General features: G+C 42.4%; 1 protein-coding gene across 1 annotated transcript in view; it reads right to left on the minus strand.

The window, feature by feature from the left end:
• Positions 1–993: 993 nt before the first annotated feature.
• mrtfbb (myocardin related transcription factor Bb) overlaps positions 994–24911 on the minus strand; it is a 37186-nt gene continuing 13268 nt past the window's right edge. Inside the window, exons 3-14 of the mRNA XM_062990315.1 lie at positions 23571–23626; positions 23337–23412; positions 17983–18144; positions 17694–17884; positions 16136–16273; positions 13424–13665; positions 11427–11586; positions 8481–9101; positions 6815–6946; positions 3190–3324; positions 2011–2071; positions 994–1904 (exon numbers count right to left, since the gene is read on the minus strand). Coding sequence (XP_062846385.1) covers positions 1471–1904; positions 2011–2071; positions 3190–3324; positions 6815–6946; positions 8481–9101; positions 11427–11586; positions 13424–13665; positions 16136–16273; positions 17694–17884; positions 17983–18144; positions 23337–23412; positions 23571–23626 — 2408 coding nt within the window. The 3' untranslated portion in view covers positions 994–1470. The remainder of the gene's footprint in view (positions 1905–2010; positions 2072–3189; positions 3325–6814; positions 6947–8480; positions 9102–11426; positions 11587–13423; positions 13666–16135; positions 16274–17693; positions 17885–17982; positions 18145–23336; positions 23413–23570; positions 23627–24911) is intronic.

A 24911-nucleotide genomic window follows, 5' to 3' on the forward strand; every position in this document is an offset into this window, starting at 1 on the left:
ATGACTAGCAGGTGCCACCTATCTAAACCATGGATGTGAACTATAGATAACTAAATAAATGATCAGGTTACATGTTAGTTAAGCTGTTGTGTTTTGTAAGTGTAAAGAGATTAAATGCAGTAAATCTTATGCAAGGTATGAACTGTAATATGTCTGTACAGAAGGTAAATGGAAATAACGGTACTTGTGAGTTATACTGGAAAACACTAGACAGGGCGGCAATCCGTTGCAAGGCCTCTGTCGTCCCTGCTCCTCAGATACACTGATCAGCCATAACATTAAATCCACCTCCTTGTTTCTACACTCACTGTCCACTTTATCAGCTCCACTTACCATATAGAAGCACTTTGTAGTTCTACAATTACTGACTGTAGTCCATTTGTTTCTCTGCATGCTTTGTTACCCCCCTTTCATGCTGTTTTTCAATGGTCAGGACTGTTCCAGGACCACTACAGAGTATGTATTATTTAGGTGGTGGATCATTCTCAGCACTGTAGTGACACTGACATGGTGGTGGTGTGTTAGTGTGCGTTGTGCTGGTATGAGTGGATCAGACACAGCAATGCTGCTGGAGTTTTTAAAAACCTCACTGTCCCTGCTGGACTGAGAATAGTCCACCAACCAAAAATATCCAGCCAACAGCGCCCTGAGGGCAGCGTCCTGTGACCACTGATGAAGATCTCAAATATGACCAACTCAAACAGCAGCAATAGATGAGCGATCGTCTCCGACTTTACATCTACAAGGTGGACCAACTAGGTAGGATAATAGAGTGGACAGTTAGTGCTGAGAATGATCCACCACCTAAATAATATCTGCTCTGTGGTGGTCCTGGGAGAATCCTGACCACTGACCATTGTGGAACAGCATGAAAGGGGGCTAACAAAGCATGCAGAGATGGACTACAGTCAGTAATTGTAGAACTACAAAGTGCTCCTATATGGTAAGTGGAGCTGATAAAATGGACAGTAAGTGTAGAAACAAGGAGGTGGTTTTAATGTTATGGCTGATCGGGGTATATCCAATCAAGTCGGTGTAGATGCCAAGCTGGCTGATTGAACCTCTGATATTCAAACCTGGATCTCAGTGGTGGTAGGTTAGTGTAATATACCACTGTGCCACCCGTGTCCAAGTAAATACTTTGTAGCATTAAACATTGGCCCTGTAGATGTTTGTACATATTAGCACTGGGGTCAAGCAGTGCACTGTTATCCATGAGAAAGAATGCAAAAATTGCAAGAGTGTAAGAGTGTTTTGCTTGTGATTCAGCAGACTCCTCTGGTGTTAAACTGAGGGGGGTAGATAATACAGTACAGCAAGAAACACGGCATGAAACTATGGTTCAAGGTTTTCACAAACCCACTGTATCTGTACTGGTACGAACAAGGTCTCTAAGACAACTCCTCCCGCAAGTCTGAACATCTATTTGATGTAGCTCATATATCAGAAGGTTGTGCCTTGCTGCTCCTTTTAGTTCCAGTGCAAATCATGAGTGTCCAGAAAGTCGGACGAGAAGACCCCAGCGGGTGGGGAGATACCCGTTGTTCCTGGCACGTTCAGCTCCAGCCACTCCATGTTCTCCAGGTTGGTGTCTTGCAACGAGGGTAACGGCGAGTGGGAGAAACTCAGATGACCGGTGTCCATGGGCGAGTGGTGTGGCTCCAGCAACAGTTCCTCCATCAGACGAAGGCCATGGGGCTCAGTGTCAGGTGCCAGCGTGCCCTCCAACAGTTTCTCCAGCTGGTGGTCTGAAGCCAGTGCTACAAAATTGGGCATGTGGGCCACATGGACCTGTGGTGGAGGACGAGACAACGCTGTGCTGACAGGGAGAGTAGTGACGCTGGCAGTCACAGGTAGACGTTTGTCCTGGGACAGAGGTTCTTCACGGATCAAAGGTGAAATTTCTGGCAGGGTAAGAAAAATAAAAAGTGGGTAAGAGGATTTATGAAGTTAAAATCTGCTGACTGATCTATGCTTACTAAACTCTTTCAAAGCAGATGTTTTTCTCACCTCCTGTTTCAATCAGGACGTCAAACAAATCATCCATGTGCTGACTGGTCGCAGTAGGGACCTTGAAGGGAAAAAAAGGAGTAAAAATAACATGTGGGTTACAGTAAATTGAATCTGACATTACATCACTTTTCTACATGCCATCAGCTAAAAATATGTATATATAAACATACACCGATCAGCCATAACATTAAAACCACCTCCTTGTTTCTACACTTACTGTCCCTTTCATCAGCTCTACTTACCATACAGAAGCACTTTGTAGTTCTACAATTACTGACTGTAGTCCATGTGTTTCTCTGCATACCTTTTTAGCCTGCTTTCACCCTGTTCTTCAATGGTCAGGACCACCACAGAGCAGGTATTATTTAGGTGGTGGATCATTCTCAGCACTGCAGTGACAATGACATGGTGTGTTAGTGTGTGTTGTGCTGGTATGAGTGGATCAGACACAGCAGCGCTGCTGGAGTTTTTAAATTCCGTGTCCACTCACTGTCCACTCTATTAGACACTCCTACCTAGTTGGTCCATCTTGTAGACGTAAAGTCAGAGACGATCGCTCATCTATTGCTGCTGTTTGAGTTGGTCAACTTCTAGACCTTCATCAGTGGTCACAAGACGTTGCCCACGGGGTGCTGCTGGCTGTATATTTTTGGTTGGTGGACTATTCTCAGTCCAGCAGTGACAGTGATGTGTTTAAAAACTCCAGCAACACTGCTATGTCTGATCCACTCATACCAGCACAACACACACTAACACACCACCACAATGTCAGTGTCACTGCAGTGCTGAGTATGATCTACCACCTAAATAATACCTGCTCTGTGGTGGTCCTGTGGGGGTCCTGACCATTGAAGAACAGGGTGAAAGCAGGTTAAAAAAAAGTATGTAGAGACTAGTATGGACTACAGTCAGTAATTGTAGAACTACAAAGTGGAGGTGATAAAATGGACAGTGAGTGTAGAAACAAGGAGGTGGTTTTAATGTTATGGCTGATCGGTGTAGACAGATGTTACATATCAGGTATTCAATCACACGTACAAGCTAAAAAGATGATACATTTGCAATTTCATTGATTTTTCAGTAGGTGGCGCCAGACTAATGTGAAAATTATAGCAGTAGTCCTAACTCTTCTGAGGTCAAAGAGACATTTTCTGCAATCACCGAATTGCACCTTACCTGCATGGTAGTCTGAAGTGCTCTGGTTTGTTTGATGGCCTCCTCGTAGCGAGGGGGATCTTTACTCTTGGGGCTTTGATGATTGCTGAATGGAGATGGTGGAAGGATTAAGGTAGTCTGGCCGGGCGATGAAGGCTAACATGAAAAAAGAGAGTAGATCTTAATTAAAAAGTGAATTATTTAGCTCTAAAGGCTTTCGATTCTAAACCTCCGATTGCTCATAAAATGCCTCCAAGTGTCTGGAACCTAATCTGAAACACTGGGTGCAAGGTGAAAATACACACTTAATCTCTTACAGGGCACCACACACCCACTCGTGAAGCCTAACCTGCAATTACTTCACACAGACACTAACCAGAAAAATAAATCACACCTGGTTCCATGAAGCTGTGCTCCTTGTATCTGACCTGCTGCATCACTACCATCACCATGACTTAAAAGCTGCTGGAGAATGGTTATCACTGTCTACAGTACAGCCAGCTTTATATCAGTATGGATTTAGAGGCTGCTATGCAAGCAAGAAGCTCCTGGTCATGCTCTGTATTCGTCCACAAGGTTAGCAACGAATGTTAGACAGTTTAAGTTGCTGATTTTTTAAGGGGTTCCTTCATTACACAGCAGCCTATAAGCTTATTGTCATGTAAAGCAATCTTTACTGTATACACTGATCAGCCATAACATTATGACCACCTCCTGGTTTCTACACTCACTGTCCATTTTATCAGCTCCACTTTACCATATAGAAGCACTTTGTAGTTCTACAATTACTGACTGTAGTCCATCTATTTCTCTGCATGCTTTGGCCTGCTTTCACCCTTTTCTTTAATGGTCAGGACCCCCACAGGACCACTACAGAGTGCAGTGACACTGACATGGTGGTGGTGTGTTAGTGTGTGTTGTGCTGGTATGAGTGGATCAGACACAGCAGCGCTGCTGGAGTTTTTAAATACTGTGTCCACTCACTGTCCACTCTATTAGACACTCCTACCTAGTTGGTCCACCTTGTAGATGTAAAGTCAGAGACGATCGCTCATCTATTGCTGCTGTTTGAGTTGGTTATCTTCTAGACTTTCATCAGTGGTCACGGGACGCTGCCCACGGGGCGCTGTTGGCTGGATGTTTTTGGTTGGTGGACTATTCTCAGTCCAGCAGTGACAGTGAGGTGTTTAAAAAATTTCAGCAGCATTGCTGTGTCTGATCCACTCATACCAGCACAACACACACTAACACACCACCACCATGTCAGTGTCACTGCAGTGCTGAGAATGATCCACCACCTTAATAATACCTATTGACAAACATTGAAGAATAGGGTGAAAGCAGGCTAAAAAGGTATGCAGAGAAACAGATGGGCTATAGTCAGTAATTGTAGAATTACAAAGTGCTTCTATATGGTAAGTGGAGCTGATAAAATTGACAGGGACTTTAGAAACAAGTAGGTGGTCATAATGTTATGTCTCATCAGTGTATTTAAGTGGATATTTACATAATCTGCGTTATACAGTGTAAATGTCAGTAACATTTTATGGTGTACTTAGTGATCTGTTATTTAATGAAATTGCAGTAGTATTAATTGCTTAGGCCCTGAAGCAGCAAAGCATCCCCACAACATCACAAAATCACCAGCATTTGTAATTATTGATGTACTTACACCAAATAGAACAGAACCTATATCTTTTAAAAAATCTATTTTGACCAACCAGCCTGCAGAATGTTTTTCCAAATGGTTAATCATTTGTTGTTGTTTTTTTGGCAAATGTAATGCATCTTAATCAAATGAACAGCTAAACTAATTGTGAGCTCAGAACTATACAATTGCTTGGTATGCACTCCAAGCAATTTCATGCCAGTGGAGCATAAAATTAGCCAATAAGGACGGGGGTTCTACATCATAGACACTTGTGGCGATCAGGGATGTTGGGTTGCTGTCGTTCTACCTCTCTTGTCCGATCACTCAGGTTTAATGACGGTGGGGAGGTGGGCGCTGACATCCTGTGAAAGCCTTCATGACTTTGTAACTTGTTAGCTCTACCTTTTAGTTATGCTGTAATAACTAGGGGTGCTGGAGTCTTATGCTACTTTCTGTAAAATGCATTTTCTCAATTTTTCTCCTGATTTTTTGCACGTCCAAATTTTTACCCAATTGCGTTATGCTTCCTCTCTACTGGTGCTGACCCCTGCCCCTGACTGAGGACAGCAAACTGACACACGCCCCCTCCGACACGTGCAGTAGCCAACTGCATTTTTTTCACCCGCACGAGTCGAGTTCACATGCCATCAGCCTTGAGTACGGAGAGCCACACCCTGATCAGCATTATTCCTCTACTCTGTGCAGACGCCATCAATCAGCCAGCAGAGGTCGTAATTGCATCAGTTATAAGATCCCTATCCGGCTCCTCACATTGAATGAACAACAGCCAAACGTTGTTCATGTAGCCACCCAGTCCAACCGAATGGCAGAGCTAAGATTGGATACGTTGTATCTAAAATCCCAGCTCTGGTGTGCTAACGTGTGTTTACCGCTGCGCCACCTGAGCGGCCTGACATTTTACTCTTAATGAACTTTTAACTACATTTTCTGTTTACTACCCCAAGGTGGTTCTAACAGAAACCTGTTTACCCACCTATGGTTAAAGCCTGCAAGTAGAGACTGCTGTGACAACAATGCAGCTCCTGCTAGATATGATGGCAACCTAGCGTGTTTGCACCAAAAATGTCCAGAACTCACTACGAACTTAATCACAATCTGGACTGAAAGAACTGAAAGAACTAATGAAGAGCTTCAACCACTTGTTAATTATTTTCGATAATTATAACTTTTAGTTTACATTTAGATTTAAATTTAGGTTTCTTCTTGTAATTTTAAGGAAGATTTTCCTTGTCACTGTTGACCTCCACTTGCTCAACAGGGGTTTTTGGTCAGTCGGTCCTGGATTCTGTGAAGTTGCTTTAAGACAGTATCTATTGTAAAAAGCACTATGCAAATAAATTTGACTTGAAACCACCTACTTTAATGATGACTTAAACCCATCATCATCAAATTATTAAAACATGGCAGCTGTCTTGGCTAGGAGATCCATACTATGGAGAACAAACTGGGTCATTCTGGGTGTTCCGTTTCCAGATATTTTTTGTTGTTTTTTGGTTGTAAACATTGCTTATTGCAGCTTTAAAGCCAGGTGCTAATGACACGTGTTGGCTTGCTTGCAAAGCTACAGAAAGGTCAACAAGTGTGATTCCTATTCATCACTTAGCACCTGGTTCACCACCTGTGATTTGATGCTGTATGGTTATATGTCAACAGCTGACATTAGCAGATATCGCCTTGGCAGTGAACATGACAAGTGGGAGACTCTAACCACGTAGCAGGAAAGCAACTTTTTATTTAAACTCTTGAATTTGAGCCATCTCACTGAGCACCTGGAGCGGCCTTGTTGCTTTGAGAGATTGCTGACGTGGATTTATGAAGTGAGCAGAAAGTGCAAAAGATAAGGTCGGCTAAATGGAGATGAAAGACTGTGGGTTCTACTCGAGAGCTGCTGATTCTCACATTTCTATCAGTGATGTACACAGACAACGTATAACAAACAAGCTAAAATGAAATGCTGAGGGTGGTGTTAAAAACCTGAGGTGCAGCTTGAGTTTGATTCCCATGCTGCTGGAATGCCGCAGTCTCTGTTTTCAGCGGCTGCAGAAGTTGAGATTGCACAACGCTTTGATCAGAGGTGGATGCTGTGGTTTGGAGAACCGTTTGTGGCTGAACAGAAAAAAAAAAAACAGATCAGAGATTAAAAATGATGACAATAACAAGTAAACATCAAAGCCTTAAAAATTTAATTTGGCCTCAAAATTACTTTCATATTTCATTGCCTTACACTGCACAATTTAACTATAATAAAGTGAGATTTTTCTGGTTCAACTATAAAACAGTTTATTATACCAAAAAATAACACCCCATACGCTTACAACCCAAAAAGGCTTGTAATTGTAAAAATAAGTTTGATTTTGTGCAATCGCTTTCCTGATAGCCATTTGTGTAGTAAATTTGTAGACTAGCTAAATACCATCACAATAATAATGAACCTAATTAAGATAAGGTATGGTTAGTATGGTAGAGACTGTACAAGGTAAAATCAAGATGAAGACGAAGAGCATTCCAAACAAGTTAGGGATCTAATCATGTAGGGAAGGATACAAGGCCAGTAGGGAGAGGTAGGGAAGGATACAAGGCCAGTCAAAGGCAGTCAATATACCTTAGCTCAGTCTTGATAAAAATATATAAACTCCAACCACACTTCTTGGGTAATGCCAGTCTTCTTAATTTGATCAGCAGACCCAATTTGGTCAGGACCGATCGGTGGTGCACAGTACAATGGTCTTTTGATAACAACAGTGACAGACAGTGACCCAAAGCACAGTCCCAAAACAACACTGTAGTGGTTTAAAGTGAAGAAAATATACAGCCATAACATTAAAACCACCTTCTTGTTTCTACACACATTGTCCATTTTATCAGCTCTACTTACCATACAGAAGCACTTTGTAGTTCTACAATTACTGACTGTAGTCCATCTGTTTCTCTGCATACCTTTTTAGCCTGCTTTCACCCTGTTCTTTAATGATCAGGACCCCCACAGGACCACCACAGAGCAGGTATTATTTAGGTGGTGGATCATTCTCAGCACTGCAGTGACACTGACATGGTGGTGATGTGTTAGTGTGTGTTGTGCTGGTATGAGTGGATCAGACACAGCAGCTCTTCTGGAGCTTTTAAATATCGTGTCCACTCACTGTCTACTCTATTAGACACTCCTACCTAGTTGGTCCATCTTGTAGATGTAAAGTTAGAGACGATTGCTCATCTATTGCTGCTGTTTGAGTTGGTCATCTTCTAGACCTTCATCAGTGGCCACAGGACACTGCCCACGGGGCGCTGTTTGGCTGGATAAATTTTTTGATGGTGGACTATTCTCAGTCCAGCAGTGACAGTGAGGTCACACACTAACACACCACCATGTCAGTGTCACTGTAGTGCTGAGAATCATCCACAACCCAAATAATACCTACTCTGTGGTGGTCCTGTGGGGGTCCTGACCATTGAAGAACAGCATGAAAGGGGGCTAACAAAGCATGCAGAGAAACAGATGGACTACAGTCAGTAATTGTAGAACTACAAAGCGCTCCTATATGGTAAGTGGAGCTGATAAAATGGAAGTGAAGTGTTGGGGGATGGATACTTTTTAAAAGCACTGTAAATTAAGAAAGACCAGTGGGGCAGTGTGCAAAAAGACCTGTGGCAGGTGGATGGTGGTGGGGAGCAGGATATGGTGTCCTGACTGAGCGCTGAGGATGGTCTGGGATGGCTGTACCCTTTGAGAAGCCACGTAGAACTGCTGTTCCTGCTTCAGGGTGGAGCTGCAGCTCGAAGAGACATCATGCTCCTCTTTGATTTTGGCCGGAGGGCCTAGCTCGATCTGCTGCTGTGTTTCTTGCTGCTGCCTCTTTTCCACTTCTAGCTGCCTTTTTAGCTTCTCCACGAGACGCTGCTCCTGCTCCAGCTTGCGCATGAGTTCCTCAATCTGGCGCTCCTTTTCATGGAGACGCTGGTCCTTATCGGAGGCCACAGCTGGAAATAAGGTTTTGTCTGATTTCGGGCTAGATGGAGACATGGTCACTGCTTTGCTGTTGCTGCTGTCATCCATAGTGCAACTAGACACTTCTGAGTACGCAGGAGACACAGGCGGGGTCATGCTCACGCTCTCTGTATGCAGATTGGCTAAAGGTGAAAGAGCATCATTGGTCAGGGTTTGATGAGTGTTGTTCTGGTAGGGCTTGAGTCGTTCTATAAGGTCTGTTTTAGTGCCAGATACAGGAAGACCCCGTAGCTTCAGCTCCAGCTTTAGCTCAGCCACCTGTGGAATGTCATGCACATGATTAGATGTTTGGTTACACCAAAAAGTAAGCAAGCACTTGCTCATTGTTTCCTTACTTGTTTACATACCACATCTAGTAAACATTTTCTGAAAGGAGTCAATTCTATGTCAGTTTACATGAAACGACACTAACACCAGCTTACATATACACACTGATCAGCCATAACATTAAAACCACCTCCTTGTTTGTACACTGATTGTCCATTTTATCAGCTCCACTTACCATATATAAGCACTTTGTAGTTCTACAATTACTGACTGTAGTCCATCTGTTTCTCTACATACTTGTTCTTCAATGGTCAGGACCACCACAGAGCAGGTATTATTTAGGTGGTGGATCATTCTCAGCACTGCAGTGACACTGACATGGTAGTGGTGTGTTAGTGTGTGGTGTGCTGGTATGAGTGGATCAGACACAGTAGTGCTGCTGGAGTTTTTAAATACAGTGTCCACTCACTGTCCACTCTATTAGACACTCCTACCTAGTTGGTCCACCTTGTAGATGTAAAGTCAGAGACGATCGCTCATCTTTTGCTGCTGTTAGAGTTGGTCATTTTTTAGACCTTCATCAGTGGTCACAGGACGCTGCCCACGGGGCGCTGCTGGCTGGCTGTTTTTGATTGGTGGACTATTCTCAGTCCAGCAGTGACAGTGAGGTGTTTAAAAACTCCATCAGCGCCGCTGTGTCTTATCCACTCATACCAGCACAACACACACTAACACACCACCACCATGTCAGTGTCACTGCAGTGCTGAGAATGATCCACCACCTAAATAATACCTGCTCTGTGGTGGTCCTGGAAGAGTCCTGACCATTGAAGAACAGGGTGAAAGGGGACTAACAAAGCATGCAGAGAAATAGATGGACTACAGTCAGTAATTGTAGAATGACAAAGTGCTTCTATATGGTAAGTGGAGCTGATAAAATAGACAGTGAGTGTAGAAACAAGGAGGTGGTTTTAAAGTTATGTAATGTTGTAAAGTGGTGTATGATACTATATGATCAAAGGTATGTGGACATCCACCAATGAGCTTGTTGTAGTTGACTTGCAATTGGCACTCCAATTAATCTCAATAGTATTTAATAGGGTTAAGGTCAGCGCTCTGTCCAGGCCACTGGAGTTCTCCCACAACAAACGTATCATAGTATATCTGTTTGGACCATCCTTTCATGCACAAACTGAAAAAGGCCTTCCTCAAACTGTTGCCACAGAGGAAGCTTATCAATTATTTTAGATAACTGATATTATACACTTGTAATGTGATGTACATTTTCACTGACTGCTTTATCCTGGTCAGGGACAAAGTGGGTCCAGCAACACCTAGAATCAACAGAGGTGGAACTCTATGACCAGTATTTGAGATAAATACCTAACATTGTCTGTTCGAAAACCTAGTGAGCTCTCTGCATAGACAGCATTTTATGTCATCCTACATGCTCCCGAGAAGAAGGCTGTTAGAATTCTTAGATGCCTTAAAATGCTGCCTTATGATGTGCCTGATTTTGAAGCTATAAACTGCCTCAATAACCAGGGAGCAACCGATGCTTCCTTAGCAGTGAAGGCAATCCCAGCATTCAGTGCGACACAACTTTTCTTAAAGAAAATCACAAATATGGAGGACAAATATGAGGAGCAACAAACAAAGTAAATAAATTCTCATTCATTTTTCATTTGTATAAAGGTGCACAAGTGTCATTTATTTGCAAATTCGGTTTGTCAGTGACAGTTTAACCATTTTAGGTACACAGAGGGAGATGTTAGCTGGCATGCTAACGGGTTGTGCCATCTCAGCCCATTGGTTTGAATGACCGGAGGCTAACTTACATTTTACATTTACATTTTCGGCATTTAGCAGATGTGTGTCAATAAGTCAATGACTTATTAGAATCCTCTCTACTTAGGCAGCTGCCTAGGTAGGCAGTAGACAGTAGGCAGTAGACTAACTGTGTTAGTAGTGTGTCAATAAGTCAATGACTTGTTAGAATCCTCTCTACTTAGGCAGCTGCCTAGGTAGGCAGTAGACAGCAAGGCAGCTCACTAGGTTTTCAAACAGACCCACTATCTGGTGGCAGCAATAAAGTGATATGCCCCTTAGATATGGCCAGCTGTTTCTGTAGAGCACCTGACCAGGCCAGTGGCACTGCCAACTCCAACAGGTTTGGTGCACTATTTCTAGACTGCTATGCCACCCGAGTGCCAACATTAATCTGATGTTAATCAGTGGCCTTAAGCTTACACTTATTGTTAATCATATCACTGTTGTGTAATCTGTTTCGCAAGAAACCCTTTTGTTATCACCCACCTTCATTTCATCCAGGTTGGCAGGCAGAGGGCCAGGTTTAGCGTTCTTCATGCTGTTGTTGTGTCCGAGGACTGCACTCGAAAGGGTCACTACAACAGAGGCTTGGCCGTTCCCTGTTGTTACTTTAGGACAGCTCGTCTCAGATTCTGTCACAGGCATGCTGTACACACAGAAGGATGTTGGTTAGATGTTAGTTGTAAGGGAACATCCTGTGTCCTCATTAGTCACAATCAACGAGCTGTGTTTCAGACAATAACAGCAGCAGCTCATCTGATATAAACTCCGGCCAAAGTGCAAAAGAATATGAGGAACTGACGTGCTCAGGCTGAGGCGCTGACACGTCCACTAAAAAGAGACTAATAGGTGAAACTACGGCATTCACAAACTAAACTGGACATTAAAGCAGCTGTGTTAGGTGCTTTCACATTTTTGTTTCATTAATTAAAGAGCATATTAAATCTTATTAAAGAGATGCAGAGTGACACCAAGCGATTCCAGGCTTAGTAAGCATCTATAATTCAAACCCCATTTTATATCTTACTAGTCACCAACAGTATTTTATTGTTTAAAGGTAAATAAAAAGTGATGTGAAACAGTGAGAATCACCTTTTCCCTGCCATGTATGTACATCTCTCCTGACATCACATAAACAGTTTGTCTCAATTTGAAAAGATCAGTGGGTCAAGGAATGCTAAAGAAAGCATCCCAGCAGGGTAAGCGGCACTGACTCACTCCATAGGAAAACAATGACACAGCCAGCACAAGTGCTTTTGCCACATATCATGTGAACTTCACAAAAATACGTGGTACAAAAATATCCAATGGCTTTAATCTCAGTAATTGATTTTATATTCCATTATGAGCAGTAGTAAGACAGTTAGGAACCCCTGCTTGACCATTCCCCTCCCTACAGACACAGCCAATCGTGCAACAGGCTAGTTTGACAGCACAGCTGAGACACAAACTCAAATCTCGGTGGTGGTGGTGGGCTAGAATGTTGGACAACTACGCCACCTATCTTATGCATTTTCCCTTTTTCTCTCGATTTTAGCACGTCCAATTGATACCCAATTGCGTTATGCTTTCTCTCCACTGGAGCTGACCCCTGCCCCGGACAGCGAGACTGTCACACGCCCCTCTGACGCGTGTGCAGTAGCCAGCTCTGGTGTGCTAGCGTGTTTTACCGCTGCGCCACCTGAGTGGCCATGCATTGCTCTTTTAAGACAAAAAGACAGAAGACTTTCTGACAACAGTTCTCAGCAGCAAGCCAATGGCCCAAAGCGTATCCCTACTATAACAAAAGCCTGTGCACAGGACATGCTCTTGCAATCTGACAGAAAATGTATCCAAGTTTATTTTAGATAAAAGAAAACCAGCACAGACAAACCAGTTAACTGCTGATGGGACTTAGTCTAACCAGTTATGATTTTGCATTCAGCTGTTAGCATCTAGTGGTGGTAAATTCGGTTCATTTTATGGACTCGGGTTAATCTGAGTCACTCAGCAATGTGATCCGGTTTACCTGAGTCAGTTGAGTCACTTGTACTGACATTCTGATTGCAATTGATTTACTGCATGAAAAAGATTCGAATCATTAACCCAGGTGATTCAGGAACTGCCCAGCTCTATTAGCATCTCAATTGTGCTGTTGACCCAATTGAGCATCCAACAGCCACAATGTGACTGAAGGAGGGGATTGACTGGGTTCCTCATTGCTGCTGCAATTGCTACCCTTGCTGCCTGGTAATTCTTTTAGGCATTATAGGTTACAATAAAGGTGGAAAAGTTTTGAAATGATTCACCTTGGTCTCATTTTTGCATCACAATAACCTGGCATTGTAACAGGTGTATGTAGACGTTTTATATCCACTGTGTATTCCTGCCTGAAGTTTTCTGAATAATCACTGGACCCACAGCAACTATTACGGATGAAGTTGTTACTGAAGCTAAATGCAAGTGTTTACGTCAGTGCAGTATTTCTCAGAGTGAGGACACACCTGAGAGGTGCTGGTAGGATGGCTTGATAATTGAAGTGCTGTTGTTGAAGGATCTGCAGGTGTAAAAACTGCTGCTGCTGCTGAAGCAGACGGGCATAGGCCGAGTCCATCGGTGCCTCACTGGGCTCCTGCTTCTGGTCCGGTGGAATGTACTGGTGGTATTTAAGCTTTCGCACCCTGGGCTTGGGCTCTTTGTTTTTCTTGCTGCGGCTCTTTTCACTCGGCAGTCTGGGCTGGCTTTGCTGAAATGACAGAGGGAAGTAAGAGGAGAGGCAGGTTTGAATTAGGCAGGGTCACACCTGAAAACACATTTACACGCAGAAAGACTGATTGCTTGTCAGTGTCAACAATGAACCTCAGGCCTCAATTGAGAGATTTGTGAGTAAAGCTATGGTTTTTTGTGAAGAGGTTGGCCATGAATCAACACCTACCTAAAATGACAGGATGGGGAAACAGGATGCCTGAAGGAGGACGTGACCCCTATTGTATTAAAACACTCAGCTACAGGATACACATGAAAAAGGCTCTGGCATCTGAGTGAGGGAGCTGTAATCTACCGAGCTTTAATAATATCATTTTAGCCTGACTTATATCAGCACAGATGCTTAAATTCAGCATGGAGAGACAACTGTCAAGGCAAATATGTGCAATATACTTAGAGGGTACGGATTATGATAAGTGCACAAGATATTGCATTGGTTTTGCTTTGTGGGAAAGTTTCATCATAAGGTTAAGTGTTTCATTTGACCTCCAATCAACGACAGGATGCATATGCTGCTGTTTTCACAGTTGTTGTATTTATTGACTCATTTTGACCTTTACTTTGACTAAGAAGCCTCGGACAGAAACAAGATGTCAAGCTACATGTGTTTACTGTCACCTTGTGTGTGTGTATTTTGCCCGCCTTTTATGTCCTCCCAGGGACTTTTCAATCACACTTTGTACTCTATAAGACAGGTTTGTCCCAAACAGTCCACATCAAAGAATATTTGGAGTACGCTATGCAACTTTCTGCCAGATTTCACACCCAAAGCCCAAAGGAGAGTCTTGTAGTGGAAGCTTCTCAGTGACTACAACCCCAAATCATAAAAAGTTGGGACAGTATGGAAAATGCAAATAATAAAAAAAACATAGAGTTTTTACATTTACTTTTGACTTTTATTCGATTGCAGACAGGATGAACCTGAGATATTTCATGTTTTATCTGCTCGACTTCATTTCTTTTATTAATAAACATCCATTCCTGCATTTCAGGCCTGCAACACATTCCAAAAAAGTTGGGACAGTAAAGCATTTACCACTTTGTAATGTTGCCATTCCTTCTCACCACACTTAAAAGACGTTTTGGCACCGAGGAGACCAAGTGATTTAGTGTTTCAGCTTTTATTTTGTCCCATTCTTCCTGCAAACACGTCTTAAGATGTGCAACAGTACGGGGTTGTCGCTGTTGCATTTTTCGTTTCAAAATTCTCCACACATTCTCTATTGGGGACAGGTCAGGACTGCAGGCCAGTACTTTTCTGCATTAATGCTGCCATCACAGAAGTGTAAATGACCTTTGCCAAGACCCTTTGACCATGACAGACCCTGGGTTTGGACTTGTTGCTGATAACAGTCTGGATGGTCCTTTTTTTCTTTGATCTGGAGCACACGGTGTCCATTTTTCCAAAAAAGACCTGGAATGCTGATTCATCTGACCACAATACACATTTTCACTGTGTGATGGTCCATCATAGATGCCTCCGAGCCTGGTGAAGTCGGCTTCTTTTTTGCACAGTAAAGTTTTAGGTGGCATTTGTGCATGTAACTCCGTATTGTAGTGCTTGACAAAGGTTTGCCAAAGTAATCCCTCACCCATGTGGTTATATCAGCTATTGTTGAGTGGAGGTTCTTGATGCAGTGTCATCTGAGTGATTGAAGATCACAAGCGTTCAGCTTAAGCTTGCACCCTTGGCCTTTACGCACTAAAATTGCTCCCGAATCCTTGAATCATTTAATGATATTATGCACTGTAGAGGGAGAGATATGCAAATCCCTTCCAATCTTTCTTTAAGGTACATTGTTTTTAAACATTTCAATAATTTCCCACACATTTGTTGACAAACTGGAGATCCTCTGATCATCTTTGCTCATCAAAGACTCAGCCTTTCCTGGATGCTGCTTTTGTACCAAACCATGATTACAATCACCTGTTGACATCACCTGTTTGGAATCACATCATTATTTAGTTTTTTCACCTCATTACTAGCCCTAAATTGCCCCTGTCCCAACTTTTTTTGGAATGTGTTGCAGGTCTGAAATGCAGGAATGGATGTTTATTTATAAATGAAGTTGAGCAGATGAAACATGAAATATCTCAGGTTCATCCTGTCTGCAATTAAATAAAAGTCAAATAAATGTAAGAAACTCTGTGTATTTTTATTATTTGCATTTTCCATACTGTCCCAACTTTTTCTGATTTGGGGTTATACATTATAAAATACATTATTTTATTTATTTGCATTTAACAGTGTCAAATAGCATTAATCTCACACACATACAAAACAAGCATTTTTCTGCTTTCAAAGCTTAGCGAGTCCTTTCTAGGTTTTATAAAAAGCTTCGTCTGACAACCAGACAAAATACTGCTGTTTCAATGCTGAGTCACTGCTTACTGGATTAAGTAAAAAATAACAACGGCAGGAAATGACATCGGCACAGCTTGTTGCTCACCTTCACAAGGGTATGGCCTTGTTTTATGTGGGGAGCAGAGGTGACTGTCTGAGAAGACGTTTTGGGCTGAGTGTTCGCTTGATCCTCCGCTGATGTTTGACTGAGCAAGTCTGAGCTCTGGCTCGTAGGTGGACAGGCCTGAGATAGACAGAAACCACATGGCTGTTAGACTTCAAACACAAGGGAGGATGAGCTAGAGTAAATTTATCTTTTTAACAATACAATACAGACAGTGCAGACTGAAAGGGAGCCAGAAACACAGAAATGCATCCAAAAGCGGTAACGAATTGCTGACCATCTACACAGAGCTGTATGGAACCACTGACATCATATAGACTGGATCCAGTCGCTTTGTATGTTTCAGTGGGGAAGAGAAGAGGGAAGTGGTCCATTGCAAACTGATTAGCAGGGTTGTATTCAAGATCAAGACCCATGCCAACAAATATCAAGACAAGACCAATATTAAAAAGTCTAGCACAGAGGACTATCTACAATAAAAGAATATCAGGCAGGACTACCTCAACAATAAAACAGTTCAAGTGTATGAAACAATGTGACCTGTTAGCTGACAAATTAATACATTTTGGTCCAGAACCCAAAGCCCAGACATAAAACCCATTGAAAATCTGTGGCGGGACCTGAAAATAGCAGTTCAAAGATCATAGTCATCCAATCTTAAAAAATGGGATAAACTGCCCAAATCTAGGTGTGCAAAGAAAACTGTATTCAAGAATTCCAGAACACTTGCAGCTATAACAGCTGTAAAAAGGGCTTCTATAGAGTGTTGAATATAGGGTCTAAATATTTTTGTAAATAAGAGCTTTCAAATTTTAATTGGTTTTATATGTGTATATAAAGTTAAAAAACACTAATAAAGTTTTAGATGCACCTGTAGATTTTTTGTTTTTTGCATTTCCCCCCCATTTTTCTTCCCAGTCTAGTCATATCCAATTACCCGATTGCATTACGTTTCCTCTCTACTGATGATGACCTCCACCCTGATTGTGGAGAGCCGAGACTGACACACGCCACCTCCGACACGTGTGCAGTATCCGACTGCATCTTTTCACCTGCACGAGTTTTTTTATATGCGGATCAGCTATGTGTACGGAGAGACACACCCTGTCCACATTATTCCTCGTCTCTGTGCAGGCGCCATCAGTTGGTTGTAATGCAGGTTGTAATTGCATCAGTTATAAGGACCTTGAACAACAGCCAATCGTTGTTCGTGTAGGCGCCCAGCCTACCAGATGGCAGAGCTGACTTTTGAACGAACGAATTCGAAATGTCAGCTCTGGTGTGCTAACGTGTGTTTTGCCGCTGCGCCACCTAAGTGCTGATGCACCTGTAGATTGTTAAGCAAGAAAAAAAGTATCTTCTTCCAAATTACAGGACAAGGACCTTTAGACTTTGGGAAAAGACACTGTTTTATGTACTTTTAAATGGGTCACCATCTACCCTCAATCATAGTAGCTTTACATGGCTAAACATGGACAACTGACCATTAAGTTTTTGTACATCCTATTCCAAAACCACAGGCATTAATATAATGTTTCACCTGTAAGTTGGAGGCAGTGGTTGGACAACTGGTTGGAGTAGCAGATGAGAACTCTGGTAGTCTGGCTTCTCTGGGTGAAGGAACTGAGCACTGGGATTCCTGACTGCCTGGATCGTCTGGGGCCAAAGCTTCACTGCTGTCCTCATCAAAGTTATACACATCCTGGGTCTTTTGGTGGTTTGTGTCACTTACTGTGACGAAACACAAAGCCATATCAAAGCCATATTTGGTACTTGGACAAAGAGAACATATTCAGTAAACTAGCTATATTCATTTAAAAATAATTTACCAGTTATGGCTTTCTTCACACTGGAGTCTACAGGTAAGATGTTTTTCTCCACAAGTTCCATCGGACCAGGTCGATGTGCGATCTTCTCATTGAGGTCATCGGCCAGTCGAGCCCTTTTGAGCTTCATCTGCGTGGCCTGCAATGAGGGCTCAGCCTGGGTCTCTAAAACAAAGAGCTATGTGATCAATACGAAGCAGATTATGGCAGTAGGGTACCTGGGGAGGCACAAGCCTACTACCACTAGGATTCAGGATACAAATCCCCATCAGTGCTATCGACCGGTCATGTGGTCATTGGCTGTGTCTAAGGTGGGGTGGCTGTGGCGATGCAATGGATTGGCATCCTGTTACTGCATTGCACCCAGTGTTTCCAGGGAAATTAGACCCACCACGAACGAGATAAAGTGGTGGTACAACACAGCCAATCACACTTGTGTATATGCCCAACTGGCTCATAGCACCTTTGAGATTTGAACCCTGGATCTGTGTATTTTACCACTGTGATACCCAATAATTCTTTAGAATTGAAGGTCAACAATTACACCGATCAGCCATAACATTAAAACCACCTCCTTGTTTCTACACACATTGTCCATTTTATCAACTCCACTTACCATATACGTAGAAGCACTTTGAAGTTCTACAATTACTGACTGTAGTCTATCTATTTCTCTACATACTTGTTTAGCCTGCTTTCACTCTGTTCTTCAATGGTCAGGACCACCACAGGACCACGACGGAGCAGGTATAATTTAGGTGGTGGATCATTCTCAGCACTGCAGTGACATCAGAGTGGATCAGACACAGCAGCGCTGCTGGAGTTTTTAAATACCGTGTCCACTTACTGTCCACTCTATTAGACACTCCTACCTAGTTGGTCCACCTTGTAGATGTAAAGTCAGAGACGATCGCTCATCTATTGCTGCTGTTTGAGTTGGTCATCTTCTAGACCAGAGGTCACTAACAGGCGGACCGCAGTCCGGGTCCGGACCCAGAAGCTGTCCCATACGGACCTGGACCTACAGCCAAAACAGAAAGTTATTTGAAACCTGATGGAGCGCTTCTATTTTAACCGGCGCAGCTTTTGTAGTCTTTACGGTAGCGGTTTAGCGGATGAGAAAACGCACAGACCAATCACGTGACACCACTCAGCCAATCAAGTCTGTGCATTCCAGCCGGTAAACACTGCGACTCTACAGTGCAGACAGATGAGAGAGTTAGAGGCGAGTTACATGTGAAAAGACGGTGGAAAGAAAAAGAAAGATAGCGAACGTACAAAAAACGAAGGGAGAGATACAGACGACTGTGCAGGAGAAAGTTGAGAAAAAGACGAGTGAGACAGGAGACAAATGGCGCTCTCCAAAAAAGAAACGTGTACATCGAAAATACAGCATTTAATCCGTGATGGAGAGACTCATCTCTGTTCTTACTTCCCACTGGAGCACAATTTATTTTTATTTTCTCTTAATTTGATAAGAGAAAGGTTTGATAAGGTGGGGCGGCCCGGGTCCTCTCTGTGTGGAGTTTGCATGTTCTCCCCGTGTCTGTGTGGGTTTACTTTGGGAGCTCCGGTTTCCTCCCACAGTACAAAGACGTGCAAGTGAGGTGAATTGGAGACACTAAATTGTCCATGACTGTGTTCGATATAAACTTGTGACCTGATGAATCTTGTGTAATGAGTAACTACCGTTCCTGTCATGAATGTAACCAAAGTGTAAAACATGACGTTAAAATCCTAATAAACAAACAGACATCTGATTTGACAGTCAGTTATTGATTACATGCAGATGTTGATACAACTACTAGGCTACTTATATATACAAAATATAGATAGCTCAGTGGTTAAGGTACTGGACCAGTAAACAGAAGGTTGCTGGTTCAAGCCCCGCCACCACCAAGTTGCCACTGTTGGGTCCCTGAGCAAGGCCCTTTGTGCTCATTGTGCCCCTTTGTGCCCCTCAGTTGCTCATTGTGTAAGTCGCGCTTATATATATATATATATATATATATATACAGTATATATATATATATATTAGGGCTGTCGAAGTTAACGCGATAATAACGCATTAACGCAATCTCAATTTAACGCGATTATAAAAATTAGTGCCGTTAACGCAAATTCTAGTTCATGTTGAGACTTGACTGGTAGAACAAACGTTTTAATGTCGGACTTGCCACCGTTTTTTATTTGCGGTTTGTTAACATAATGTTACCGAGCGTGGTAGTGATGCACTTGCATAATAAAGAAGCTGCCAGTCCTCCATTCACGTAACGCTAGGACGGACACTTAAAAATCCTCCTTTTGGAGTGAACTGGTTTCATTTTTGATCAATATTATTTACCATTGGCTCAGGTACATGTCGAAACAAATGCTTTGTATTTCATTGGTTTAACAGCCTCATTTGACTCCTTATAGAGCTACCACTGGCCAATCGGAGAAGGTCCGCCCTCTAAATGCTTTTCTGTGATTGGGTGGTTGAATTTCGCCCGCCCTCTCTGTTTTGTAAACACCGCGCTACCTGAGTCAATCACTCAGCTCTCATGATCAGGAACGCGGTGAAAATGCCAAAAAGTAAACTTTTGAGGCAGCGATGAACGGACCTAAATATGAAAAGACACAACATTTAGTGAGTAAAACAGTCATTTGTTATATAATTCTTGCTTAAATTGGTCAAAAACTGTTATATGGGTTCTGGATTCATTCTGTGTGTTGCAGTAGCATGTCCCCCTGTTCCTAATAAGATGTCCGGCTTTTTGGGGTGTAATGTCCTCCTTTTTGTTACTATGAATCTGGCCACCCTAGTCTAAACACACTCAGTTCGTGTAGAAACGTCCATTAAACCACTGGATAGTATTACTGCCTAGTATGTGAGTGAATAAAACTCCCTTACAGTTTTCTCTTGTCCCAGCAGTTTTTAACATTAGTACATTTAGCATAAAATGTGTTCACCATTGTAATTGTAACATTTCACTTAAAAATCCTTGTTTTCTATAACATTTACACAGATTTTTTTAAATGCGATTAATCGCGATTAACTATATGAAATTCTGAGATTAATCGCGATTAAAATTTTTAATCGTTTGACAGCCCTAATATATATATATATACAGTGTATCACAAAAGTGAGTACACCCCTCACATTTCTGCAGATATTTAAGTATATCTTTTCATGGGACAACACTGACAAAATGACACTTTGACACAATGAAAAGTAGTCTGTGTGCAGCTTATATAACAGTGTAAATTTATTCTTCCCTCAAAATAACTCAATATACAGCCATTAATGTCTAAACCACCGGCAACAAAAGTGAGTACACCCCTAAGAGACTACACCCCTAAATGTCCAAATTGAGCACTGCTTTTCATTTTCCCTCCAAAATGTCATGCGACTTGTTAGTGTTACTAGGTCTCAGGTGTGCATAGGGAGCAGGTGTGTTCAATTTAGTAGTACAGCTCTCACACTCTCTCATACTGGTCACTGAAAGTTCCAACATGGCACCTCATGGCAAAGAACTCTCTGAGGATCTTAAAAGACGAATTGTTGCGCTACATGAAGATGGCCAAGGCTACAAGAAGATTGCCAACACCCTGAAACTGAGCTGCAGCACAGTGGCCAAGATCATCCAGCGTTTTAAAAGAGCAGGGTCCACTCAGAACAGACCTCGCGTTGGTCGTCCAAAGAAGCTGAGTGCACGTGCTCAGCGTCACATCCAACTGCTGTCTTTGAAAGATAGGCGCAGGAGTGCTGTCAGCATTGCTGCAGAGATTGAAAAGGTGGGGGGTCAGCCTGTCAGTGCTCAGACCATACGCCGCACACTACATCAAATTGGTCTGCATGGCCGTCACCCCAGAAGGAAGCCTCTTCTGAAGTCTCTACACAAGAAAGCCCACAAACAGTTTGCTGAAGACATGTCAACAAAGGACATGGATTACTGGAACCATGTCCTATGGTCTGATGAGACCAAGATTAATTTGTTTGGTTCAGATGGTCTCAAGCATGTGTGGCGGCAATCAGGTGATGAGTACAAAGATAAGTGTGTCATGCCTACAGTCAAGCATGGTGGTGGGAATGCCATGGTCTGGGGCTGCATGAGTGCAGCAGGTGTTGGGGAGTTACATTTCATTGAGGGACACATGAACTCCAATATGTACTGTGAAATACTGAAGCAGAGCATGATCCCCTCCCTCCGGAAACTGGGTCGCAGGGCAGTGTTCCAGCATGATAATGACCCCAAACACACCTCTAAGACGACCACTGCTTTATTGAAGAGGCTGAGGGTAAAGGTGATGGACTGGCCAAGCATGTCTCCAGACCTAAACCCAATAGAACATCTTTGGGGCATCCTCAAGCGGAAGGTGGAGGAGCGCAAAGTCTCGAATATCCGCCAGCTCCGTGATGTCGTCATGGAGGAGTGGAAAAGCATTCCAGTGGCAACCTGTGAAGCTCTGGTAAACTCCATGCCCAGGAGAGTTAAGGCAGTTCTGGGAAATAATGGTGGCCACACAAAATATTGACACTTCAGGAACTTTCACTAAGGGGTGTACTCACTTTTGTTGCCGGTGGTTTAGACATTAATGGCTGTATATTGAGTTATTTTGAGGGAAGAATAAATATACACTGTTATATAAGCTGCACACAGACTACTTTTCATTGTGTCAAAGTGTCATTTTGTCAGTGTTGTCCCATGAAAAGATATACTTAAATATCTGCAGAAATGTGAGGGGTGTACTCACTTTTGTGATACACTGTATATATATATATATATATATATATATATATATATATATATATATATATATATATATATACAGTATATACTGTATATAGTTAAACATTCCGGACCTTTGCTTCAAGAAATTTTCTCTAACTGGACCTCTTTAAATTTTAGTTGAATACCCCTGTTCTAGACCTACATCAGTGGTCACAGGACGCTGCCCACAGGGCGCTGTTGGCTGGATATTTTTGGTTGGTGGACTATTCTCAGTCCAGCAGTGACAGTGAGGTGTTTAAAAACTCCATCAGTGCTGCTGTGTCTGATCCACTCATACCAGCACAACACACACTAACACACCACCACCATGTCAGTGTCACTGCAGTGCTGAGAATGATCCACCACCCAAATAATACCTACTCTGTGGTGGTCCTGTGAGAGTCCTGACCATTGAAGAACAGCATCAAAAGGGGGCTAACAAAGCATGCAGATAAACAGATGGACTACAGTCAGTAATTGTAGACTACAAAATGGACTGACATAATAGACAGTGAATGTAGAAACAAGGAGGTGGTTTTAATGTTATGGCTGATCAGTGTAAATATTCAGAGAAAATCTTTAAACCCAGATGAGTGTTTTTACCTTGGAGAATATGCATGCGGATCAGTTCTGCACGTTCAGGTCTACTGCGAATCTTGTGCTTAAGAAAATTCTCAGTCTGGCAAAAGCGAAACACAAAAATAAAACCAAATTACTCAATCAGCATCACTTTCCATAATCCATTGACAAACTACAGTTAAAACAATCACTTAAATAAACACAAATGTACTTTCTGCTCTTTAAAAAAGATTTAGAATCCATCTGTGAGGGTCTCACCCTGGCTCTCTCCAGGCTTCTGATCTGCTCATGAAAGGCAGCAGGTGTCTTCAATGCTAAACAGAGAAATACATCAAATCAAACATCAAACAATGCCGTTAAATTCCTCTGTACTTTTGCCATTTTATGGACAGATGTTTACGGAATCTCTAATAAGTGTGTTCAGTTGGTCTGAAGACGGTAAACCACAGACTGATGTTACCTGCATAACAAACTAGTCAGTATAAATTTTATTACACATCTAGTTGCCTAACTGATTTTTACAATGCACGTGCCTGTAGGGTGAACAGGATGTGACTTTTACCCATTCATCACAGAAACCATGAAGCTTTGAAGACGTTTTTTGTGGCTTTGTATTAGTCATCCCACTAAGCGAGCGTCCCATTTCTGCTACATCAACTGCCAAACGCCCGTTACAAGAGAAGTACCTAAATGCAACTTTGAAGTGTTCCTGGTATCAAGTGATTTGATTGCTTATTTTACCATCTAAATGTAACTACAAGCAGAATAACTGAACAAGTCAAAGTTATTCTATTGTCCTACTAATCTGCAGGGGGGAGTTTTAACAACAAAACCATAGTCAAAGTCATGAAGAGCCAGAAATCAGACCACTGTTCTTACGCTCTGCGTTTTTATATATAGTTCTAAAATATAGTGCAGGTCACTCAAACCGAATTTAAAATAACCAGAATATGTGTATAGAAATTTAAACTATAAAAATGCTCAATACTACCACTACTACTAATAATAATAATGATAATATAGGAGGTACTGGGTTTGATCATTGCTTTGTGTCTGTGTGTTTTCATCCCGCCATCCTGCCATCCCCCCAAAAAATTTATAGAAGGTAACTTAACCCTAGTCATACACTGATGAGCCACAACATTAAGACCACCTCCAAAAAGTGTGTTTGTTTGTTTGTTTATTAGGATTTTAACGTCATGTTTTACACTTTGGTTACATTCATGACAGGAACGGTAGTTACTCATTACACAAGGTTCATCAGTTCACACAAGGTTATATCAAACTCAGTAATGGACAATTTAGTATCTCCAATTCACCTCACTTGCATGTCTTTGGACTGTGGGAGGAAACCGGAGCACCCGGATGAAACCCACGCAGACACGAGGAGAACATGCAAACTCCACACAGAAAGAACCCAGACCGCCCAACCTGGGGATCGAACCCAGGACCTTCTTGCTGTGAGGCGGCAGTGCTACCCACTTAGCCACCGCCCCCCAAAAAGTGTGTAGCAATGCCTATTTTATAATAACTGTGCATGTGACAATCATGTGGGCTGATGGTAGGTACTTGTAGTACACCTGTTGTTAATACAGACAA

This window comes from Trichomycterus rosablanca, chromosome 2, assembly GCF_030014385.1.
Source record: "Trichomycterus rosablanca isolate fTriRos1 chromosome 2, fTriRos1.hap1, whole genome shotgun sequence".
Classification (NCBI taxonomy): Eukaryota; Metazoa; Chordata; class Actinopteri; order Siluriformes; family Trichomycteridae; genus Trichomycterus; species Trichomycterus rosablanca.